The sequence below is a fragment of the Lagenorhynchus albirostris genome, chromosome 7, assembly GCF_949774975.1.
Source record: "Lagenorhynchus albirostris chromosome 7, mLagAlb1.1, whole genome shotgun sequence".
NCBI classification, from domain to species: domain Eukaryota; kingdom Metazoa; phylum Chordata; class Mammalia; order Artiodactyla; family Delphinidae; genus Lagenorhynchus; species Lagenorhynchus albirostris.
The window spans coordinates 8,455,502-8,465,247 of record NC_083101.1 but is presented as its reverse complement, the minus strand read 5'-3'; the positions used below and the strand labels follow the sequence as shown (position 1 = coordinate 8,465,247).

The window sequence follows — 9,746 nt, the reverse complement described above, 5'->3', positions numbered from 1 at the left end:
CCTGTCATTCTATCCCAGAACCCCGCCCCTCTCCTGCGGGTCCGCACCAGCGTTCCGAGACCCCACGACCACGGCAATCCCCTACCCCCTTCTAATTCCCTCGTGATGTGGGCATTTTAGCTATTAAAACAATTTTATTAGAGTCTAAATCCGGCCCAACTCTTAATTCTAAGATTCTGCGGTCTTCGGTCTCAGACTTCGTCATCCTGGTCTGCATGACTTTCGGAGATTGAGTTTTGGTCCCCAGTTCCTGCGTTTGGAGGAGAGCAGACTGTGGCTCCGCCGGGCCCGTGCCGGGTGGTCTGTCACCCGGCGTCCATGACCAAGACCTGCGAGTGATCGGCCTGCCTTGAGGTCCACCAGAGGGAACGAACGTCGGAGACCTGTGTATCCGCAAAGCAAGGTTGGGCACTGCCCACCCCAGCCAGGGGAGGAGGGTGTGGCTCTTCCTATCTGGGCTGGACGTCGGCGGAGGGGATGCATGAGGCGTGGACATCCGGGAGCAGGTCGGGAAGAGCTGATCTTCTAGGGGGAATGGAGGAGAGGTGGCCGTTGGGGAGGAAGTGAGGGAAAGTTAGTCATTGGGAAGCAGGCGGATAAGAGCTGGTCATCAGGGAGAGATGGGGAGGGCTGTTTTTAGATCATTCCCCATCCCTGCAGACAGGTGGGGTGACAAGAGGAGCCTGAGCCAGCTCTGCAGGCTTGGCCAGCTCCCCAGACAGCCTTCACCTCTATAGGCAGGGACCTGTGATCTCTACGCCGCCCCTTGAGGAATGGGTGTGTGTCTTCTTCAACTGCATCTTCTCCCTGGCCCCTTTCTCCCTAGATCCTTCAGCTGTAGTAGGCCCTGAATAAATGTTTGTTAGATGTGTGGTGCTACGTGGTTAACATTTATTGGGCACTCATCATGTGCCAGGTACTGTGCTATGGGCTTTGCAAATATGGAAATCACTGGATCCAAATAGAACCAAGTGTTGGTAACATTACTCACACTTTACAGATGAGGAGACTGAGGCTCAGCGAGGTGAACCAAGGGGACATGGTTGATGGGTGACAGATCTGGGATTCAAAACCAGTTAAACAAAGAAAAAACAAAAAAAGAAAAAAATTCTATTTCATCCCAAAGCCCACGCTGTTAACCATAAGCTTCCCTGTATGGTTACTTCCTGGCCCATCGCTGTCCCATATCAAATCTGATATTTTCTGGTACCAGGCAGGCAGTGAGCACCTGGCTTCTGAGTTCAGGACGGTATACTTAATGTGTGCTAAGTTACTGAAGCACCACGGAGTTGGGCAGACGCCACAGGATCGGGACTTGAAAGAGCAGAGTTCCAGGCTGGTTTTGCTGCGATCCAGGCTGTATAACCCGATCGCTGAACTTGATGAGCATCCGTTTTGTTACTAGAAAGAGGGCTGTGGTGAGAATCAAATGGAATAATAACTGTGAGAGTGGCAAGATGCCTGAGGATTGCTGTTGAGCTTTTATTTAGCTCCGAAATCTCTTTGGTTATGATGTAGTTGAGTTCCCCAGGGTGAAGGTCAGGGCTGGCTAAAGCCATGCAGTGTTTGGTTTGCTGATGCCACTCTGATAGTCTTCCAGGGCCTACAAGGGATTCATCAGCCAAGTCTGTTAGAGTCCTCAAGGAGCATCCTTGGGATGGACCTGAGGAAACTTCTCCAAGTCAACCCCCTTGTCTAACATGGAGGAGAGATGGGGGCCCAGAATGGGGAAAGGATATGCCAGGGTCTCACAGTGGGTCAGGGGCAAATGTGGGCTCAAACCCAGGTCATCTGGCTTGCTGTTGCGCTCTTTCCACATACTGCTGCTTATTTTTAGTCAACAAAGAACAAAGAGTGTTGAGCACCTGCTGTGCCAGGCTCAGGGCACGGACTGATGGTCAAGATGGACACAGCCCCTGCCCACAAGGAACTTACAGTCCCGCAGATCAGCTACATGCTCTGTGTTACTGTGCTACCTGTCCTGGGTGTTGGGGACCTGTGACAGAGTCCCCAGGCCCTAACTTCTCTCCTGTGCCCTAGTGTTGTGAAGATCGCTCTAGGAAAAAGGAAGGATGCCACTCTTCTTCCGGAAGCGGAAACCCAGTGAGGAGGCTCGGAAACGGCTGGAGTACCAGATGTGTCTGGTGAGGGAAAATGGATTTCCTCTGAGCCCATCCCCATCACCACCTCTGCCCCATGCAACAGGGCTCCACACTGCAGTTGCCCTCCATAAGCCGATCACACTTCTCATTACTCGCTCACGCTCTTCCCTGCTGGACCTCAAGCCCCATTAAAGCAGAGATCATTGGTCCACCTTCAAAATGGACTAGTTGAACCGGATGGTGTCTGTGATCTCTTGAAGCCCCTTAATCCTATGTCTCTTTGCCTGATTTGTCCACTCTGGAAGGATGGACCCTCTTAACTGTTTTTATCCCTAGGCAAAAGAAGCTGGGGCAGATGACATTCTTGACATCTCTAAATGTGAGCTCTCAGAGGTAAACTGGGGTGGTGGTTTGCCTGTGAATTTTTGTCTGCCCTTCTTTCTTAGATCACGTGTCCCTAGGAAAGCTAGATGTGGACTGAGGCTTTTAAAAGGCCAGAAGCTGCTGTCAAGAGGTGTTTCCTTAGGTTTTGTTCTTGTCCGAGAGAATTGAGATGATCTTCTGGCTTCAGCATAGTCTTTAAGAGTCACAGAGTCTAGAAAATGTACTCATGGATTCCTAGGGCACTGGGAGAGCCTGGGATTCTCTGCCAAGCACCAGAGATCTTTCTTTTGCCTCTCATAGCGTTCCTGTTGGGGGTGAGGTGGGTGGGTGGGCAGGTAGTCACCCGATAGCTGATTGGAAGGGAGGGCTGACCACCCGAGCAGCGTTCCTCCCAGCTTTCCCCAGGCTTAGACTTATTCACCTCCTGCCCCATCTCTCCCCAACGCGTGTGCCACTCAGAACACAAGTTAAAAACTGGCAGGAGGGGAGGCACTGATCCTTCTTTATCTTATCTTAGATTCCATTTGGGGCTTTTGCAACATGCAAAGTTCTGCAGAAGAAGGTGAGACAGATCTTCATTTTCAGAGAATTATTTATTGCTTGTTTGCTTGTTTGAAATCAGGTGGGAATTCTAGGAGTTGTCTTCCTTGCACAGATATCCCCCTTCTCTCTGAATCGCACCCTTTCAGTCTGCAGCAGGTGTGTTCACAGGAGAGCAGGCTTTGGCATCAGGCAGCCCTGGCTTTGCAGTCCTGGCTTTGCCCCTCCTGAATTGGGCAACTTCCTTAGGCTCTTACATCTCAGTTTCTTCATCTGAGAAGACATCTGAAATGAAGACATTCGTAGTTTTACTCTCGCAGAGCTTTTATTAGAATTACAAGTGAGGTATGTAGGCAGGTAGAAAGAGAGATAAATGCCCCAAGTATAATGCCTGCCACATAGTAGACACTGAGTAACCGCATTGTTATTAATAATAAAAACTACGGGACTTCCCTGGTGGCGCAGTGGTTAAGAATCCACCTGCCAATGCAGGGGACGTGGGTTCGGGCCCTGGTCGGGGAAGATCCTACATGCTGCGGAGCACCTAAGCCCGTGCACCACAACTACTGCGCCTGCGCTCTAGAGCCCGTGAGCCATAACTACTGAGTTGGTGAGCCACAACTACTGAAGCCCACGTGCCTAGAGCCCATGCTCTGTAGCAAGAGAAGCCACCGCAATGAGAAGCCTACGCACCGCAACGAAGAGTAGCCCCCGCTTGACACAACTAGAGAAAGCCCACGTGTAGCAACGAAGACCCAATGTGGCCAAAAATAAATAAATTTATTTATGTATTTAAATAATAATAATAAAAACTACACTCATTTCATTCTGGTCACCCAGGGGAGATTAAGAGTGGAATGAATGATTTTTCAGAAAGGCATTGCAGACTTGAATGCAGGTAGGTAAGAGTATTCTAAATGAAGTATCTAAGTGAAGGTAGGTAAAATGTGTTCCATACCAGCAGAGTAGTGAGCTCCTCGACACTGGCAGTGTCCACGCAGGGGTTGCCGCCTAACAAAAACAGCAATAGATGACTCGGATTGGACCACGTGCCAGCCCTGGGCTAAGTGGTTTTTGTCTGTTAGCTTGTTAATCATCAATGGCAGCCCTCAGACAGGAATTTATTATTCTCTATTTTCCACAAGAAGATACTGAAGCTGAGGGAGGTTAAGATCAGGTCAGCTGCACGGGGATCCCTTCTCGGGATGGAAGGTAGAATTAGACCTCTAAGGTCCCTTTCACCCTGGAAACACCAGATTTTAAGGTCATCTGGTTCCACTTTTGGAGACATCCCTTGTGACATCTGCAAGAGCGGAGAACCGGGCAGGGCGGGGCCGCTGGCAGCCTGAGCTGAGCTGGCTGCCCCGCCTCCAGCCTCCCTCCCTGCTGCTCTTCTTCAGCCTAACATGTCAAAAATCTTTTCCACACAGGTGTTGATTGTCCACACGAATCACCTCACTTCCCTGCTTCCTAAATCCTGCAGCCTCCTGAGTCTCGCCACCATCAAGGTACTGGGGCCCTTCTCCCAGGCGTCAGGGACTCTGCGTGGTGTTCCAGGTGGTAGCCAGCATCCCCGCTCCCTTCACGCGTCCTCTGTCAGAGTTTATGCCAGACGTGCCTAGTGTCACGGTGACTCTGGGGTTTAGTCAGCATGGTTTATCGGGCACCTTGTCTGTGCTTTGTGTGGGGTGCACTTGCAGAGAGAAGCAGCCCCAGGCCCTGCCCTTAGGGAGCTAGGTGGAAAGGCAAACCATAAGCTCATAGCAAGTGAGCTGGCAGAGAGCAGGGAGACCAATGGGCCCAAACAGGAAGGAATAGGAGGGACGCCAGGTGTTGTGTGGTCAGTGCGTGAAAGCTTGGTGAGCTGGGGCACCTCCTTCCTGACCGTCAGCTTCCGCAGGACAAGGACTGGGCTATAGCCACAGTATATGTGAGGTGAGACCCCACGGTGGTTCCACAGGAACATAAGCTGTGGCAGTGGGTATACACACTGGGAGAAAAGACCGGCAGCACAGGCATCAAAGTGGTTTCTATGGCTCTTGATGGTGTGCAGGGATTAGGGGTCGTTTTTACTTCTCTTCATTTTTCTGGTCCAACGTGCATTATTTTTATAATCAGAAAAAAGATAACATTAAGAAACGTTTATGTTTATGTATATATTTCATATATATGCATTTTATAGTACGTATGTGCACACACAGACATATATATATATGTCCTATTTTTTGCTCATTTTCATAGTTAAAAACATTAGGGAATACAGTTAAGCATAAGGAAAAACATACAACTTCACACTCTAGGGAACTACTATCAATGTTTTATTGCATATTTGGTAATATTTTACTAGGCAAATATGTATTTATACCATGAGGCATTTTTAACGTGAATATCTATGCATACTCTCTCATAGCTAGCTTTTTTCACTCAACAGTAAAAATAAATATTTGATAAATAAGAGAGTGAAGTGGTATGATACTTTTAGAAAGGAAATGAGATGGAATGATCATTTAGTTGGGGATGAAGTGTCGGTGCTCCTGCTTTCAACACCAGAGGCGTGGGGCACCCCTGCCCAACCTCACCCTTGTCTCTCCGGAGCCTGAAATCAGAGGGCCTTTCTCAGCTGGTGACTTCTAGGTGTTAAACTTGTTCCCTTTCCGCAGGTTCTGGATCTTCATGATAATCAGCTGACAGCCCTTCCTGATGATATAGGGCAACTGACAGCCCTCCAGGTATGGCTTCAGGAAACAGAAAACCCACCTCTGACCACCTAAGTAAGAAATGGCAGCCACACAGACCTGGAATGTTCTGGTCGCGCTCTTTCTAGCCAGGGCTGCACTTGGTGCCACCGGCTCCTCCCCCTTTGCTCTTGAGATGCCCAGTGATGGCGTCAACATAGCAGTCTGGGCTGTGGGCATCTCTCCACCATATTTTTGGCATGTGCTTTTGAGATTTCATCATGAGCTTCCGCAACGTTAAAGAAAAAGAGCGCCCAGAGAGTCTACCTTTTCCAGATGATGAGTTCAGCACTCTGACTCACCGCCTCACTTCTGCTCCTTGTCAGCGGCAGCCCCTGCATTTACGGAGCGTTCCGTGCATGCCAGCACCAAGCTAAGCGTTGCGCTTGCGCTGTCGGCTGATTGATTCCTCACAGCCACTCTGCGAGGCAGGTGTTAGCATCATCCCCGGTTCACAGAGGAAGCCGCGCCGTCCTTCACACTCAGATTAAAATCCCTTCTCTTCACTGTGCCCCATCAGACCCTGTACGCTGGGCCCTCCTGTCTTCCCAGCCTCCTTTCCTTCTCTCTCCCCTCCACTGTCTGCACTCAACTCCTAAAACCCTCCGGCCCTCTGCGCGCCACCCCTGGCAGGGCGTCTCCACAAGGCTCTTCCTTCTGCCCGAGTAGCTCTTCCTCCGTCTCAACCCAAATGTCCCTGCGAATCCTCCCCGACCCCCCACCCCCATCCAGGTGGATCCATCTTGTTCGCCCGTCTCAACCCGCGTATTTCCCTGAGAGCAATGATTGCAGTCTGTAATCACTAGTTACGCTCAGCTGGCTCCCCTCCCGAGCTGTCGTCTCTGTGCCGGCAGCGTCCTCACCTAGCGCACTGCCTCCCACGTGGAGGAAACTCAAGATGACTTGAATGAACTACCCTGCGAGGTGGGTGCTGTTATCACATTTACAGAAGAGAGAACGGGTCCAGAGGGATGACTGTAACTTGCCCAGGGTCACGTGGAGAACGTGTGGCTCAATAGTAGTAACTGCCCCACTGAGAGAGCCACAGTGAATACCAGGGTGTAGGATCTTTGGGGAATTGTTTACGTATATATTTTTGTAGAATTGCTGCATTCACTGTTTTGTAACCTTTGGATACCTGATAATAACTCGTAACCATCCTTTGGTTCATCAAATATTCATCTGCCACATTATTTTTAACGTGCTTCCCTTTCCATCGTATCTATTTTTAATGGCTTCCTCGTGTGTCATCCTGTCAGCCTCGCTCATCTCATGATGCCACATCCTGGAGGGAGTGTGGCCTTCGGGATCCAGCAAGCCTGGGTTTCAATCCTGGCACCACCAACTGCCGGCCTTGAAGCCTTGGCCAGACCCCATTGCCTTTATGCAGCTCAGCTTCCTTTTGCTAACACTGGGATAACTAGGCCTCAACACACGCTGCCTCACCTGGATCCCTGAATCTGCTCGTCCCCTTCTTCCTTCCGCCCTGATTGTGGGACCATTGTTGGCTATTTTGTGGTCAATATAAATGATACAACCTCAGCAAGAACTAGGTTCAAAGTCTGGCTTTGCCCTCCTGGACACATGACTTCACCGCCCTGAGCCTCAGTTTTCCCATCTCTCAGATTTGATCATAACAATCTTTATCTTCCTCACAGGGCTGTCAGGAGATAAAGAGGTGTGTGTGGTGCCCAGATGATGCCCGGCCTGAAGCAGGGTAGACACTGTTGTCTGTGTGTGCACGTTCTCACGCCATTTTCCCCTCTTTCTTAGGTCTTGAATGTGGAAAGGAACCAACTGACGTATCTCCCGCGTTCCATTGGGAACCTGATCCAGCTCCAGACCCTCAACGTGAAAGGTAGGGGCCAGGAAGCCCTGTCCGTGTGACCCTTGGTCAGCTCTGGGCTGACCCAACCGGCATCCACAGGGTGCTCCTCCTGAGAACCATTGAGCACGAGGGCAGCCAGTCCCCAGGTGTCACTCTAAACTGTCTGACTTCCTGTTTAGTCCATCTGTCTTCATGGTAACCAGAGACAGGGCATCTGGAGGGTTCCTGTGACTCCTCCGAGCCAGGGCCTCACAGGGAGGAGGGCAGACGATGTTGACAGCTAGGCCCCCCGAGGCCCAGTCACTGGTGTTTAGAATGTGATGGACTGACTGGGCGAGAGTGATTCTGAATAGCGCTTCCCGCCACCTCCAAATTCAGCGGTGCCATGAGCCTCATGACAAGTCCCTGAGGTAGGGAGAGGACGGAGATCTTATCCCCAATTTACACGTGAGGAAAACGAGGCTCAGAGAGCAGTGTCTTGCTCCAGACCACCCAGTGCGATAGTGACACAGCCGAGATTCTAATGCATGCCTCCCCCAACTCTTTCATTTCTTTTTGGCCTTAAGCACTTTCTGTACAGAATGCCCCAGTTTACCTGTTTGTAACATATAAATAATGATAAAAATAACGGTACGCAACTTACTAATCACTTACTATGTGATAGGCACTGTGCTGAGCACCTCATATGCATAATCTCATTGAATCCCTCAATATTCCTATGAGGCCAAATAGTATTATCATCCGCATTTTACAGATGAGGAAACTGTGGTCCAGGGAGGTCGTCAGTTTTCCAAAGTCACCCAGCTGATTAAGTGGTGGAATGGGAACTTGAACCCAGGTCTCTGAAACTCCACTGCCATGTTTTTCCTTATGGAGCCTCAGGTTCCAGGCCCTGGCACATGCCCCAGGCTCAGAGGGGGGCACCCTCCTCCCTGGGTCCTCGCGGGAGTCAGGCAGGAAGATGGTGAAGGGGTTTTGGGGTGCTGAGCTGTGCCATTGGGATCCCTCCAGACAACAGGCTGAAGGAGCTTCCAGACACCTTGGGGGAGCTTCGGAGCCTGCGTACTCTCGACATCAGTGAAAGCGAGATTCAGAGGTTGCCGCAGATGCTGGCGCACGTTCGAACCCTGGAGGTAGGTGGGGAGATGTTCTCACCTGGGGTCCTACCTGGCCTTCCCACCGCTCCCTTCCCACACTCCTGGAGGCCTGCCCTGGTCGCAGGGTGCTGGGGTCACAGAGGTCTCAACATCCTCAGGGCCTCACAGAGCCTGAAGTGTGAACCGTTGTAATTATGTGACTTTTGCTGCCATGATGGAGGCAGGAAAACAGATTTCTGGAGTGAAGAGATAATGCCAAGTCCTGATGGGGTTAATTAACATTCTAGGAAAGACATGGTATTTGAGCCAGACCTTGAAAGAGGAAAAAGCTTTTGAGAAGTAGACACAGGTAACGGGAGCATTCCAGGTGGAGGAAACAGTTCGGGAAAAGGCAGGAGGTGGGAAAGCCCAGGACACGTTAAAGGAAGAGCGGGGAAGCTGATGTGGTTGGAAGTTGCTGTGCCTGGAGGGTCCAGGGCATAAAGAGCCTGGGCGCCGTCAGAGAGGGAGTGGCCTCAGCTTGGAGCTGCAGAAACTGAGATTCATCAGAGCAGGGGGTAGTGGGCAGGGGAAGGTGAGCACCGGGGACACTGTGTTAGTCTCCCAGGGCTACCCTAGCGAAGCACCCCAGGCTGGGGAGCTTAAACAATAGACTTTTCTTCTCTCACGTTCCTGGAGGTTGGAAGTCCAAGATCAAGGTCTCAGCAGGGTTGGTTTCTTCTGAGGCCTCTCTCCTTGGCTTGTGGACGGCTGTCTTCTCCCTGTATCCTCACATCATCCTCCCTCAGTATGTGTCTGTGTCCTAATTTCATCTTTTAAGGACACCAGTTGATACTGGATTAGGGCCCAGACAGGTTTGTTTCAAACTTGATTACCTCTTTAAAGACCTTACATCTTGATCGCGTTGAGCAGTGAGGTGAATGACATATAAAGAGGGGTCCCCTTGTGTCTGCAGACTCTGAGCCTGGACGCATCATCCATGGTCTACCCCCCACAGGAGGTGTGCGGTGCCGGCACTGAGGCCATTCAGCAGTTCCTCTGCAAAGGTAAAGCCAGGCAG

General features: G+C 50.8%; 1 protein-coding gene across 5 annotated transcripts in view; it reads left to right on the top strand.

The window, feature by feature from the left end:
- Positions 1 to 9,746, top strand: part of LRSAM1 (leucine rich repeat and sterile alpha motif containing 1) — a 46,610-nt gene that overhangs the window by 1,570 nt on the left and 35,294 nt on the right. Inside the window, exons 2-10 of one of the 5 annotated variants that reach the window (XM_060154304.1) lie at positions 196 to 403; positions 2,041 to 2,144; positions 2,439 to 2,495; positions 3,004 to 3,048; positions 4,457 to 4,534; positions 5,687 to 5,755; positions 7,535 to 7,619; positions 8,601 to 8,722; positions 9,642 to 9,732. In XM_060154304.1, the coding sequence (XP_060010287.1) occupies positions 2,073 to 2,144; positions 2,439 to 2,495; positions 3,004 to 3,048; positions 4,457 to 4,534; positions 5,687 to 5,755; positions 7,535 to 7,619; positions 8,601 to 8,722; positions 9,642 to 9,732 (619 nt within the window). In that variant the 5' untranslated portion in view covers positions 196 to 403; positions 2,041 to 2,072. Of the gene's footprint in view, positions 1 to 173; positions 404 to 2,040; positions 2,145 to 2,438; positions 2,496 to 3,003; positions 3,049 to 4,456; positions 4,535 to 5,686; positions 5,756 to 5,778; positions 5,798 to 6,666; positions 6,686 to 7,534; positions 7,620 to 8,600; positions 8,723 to 9,641; positions 9,733 to 9,746 lie in introns of those variants that run through there. The other 4 variants (XM_060154303.1, XM_060154306.1, XM_060154307.1 and 1 more) reach the window with 4 other exon arrangements.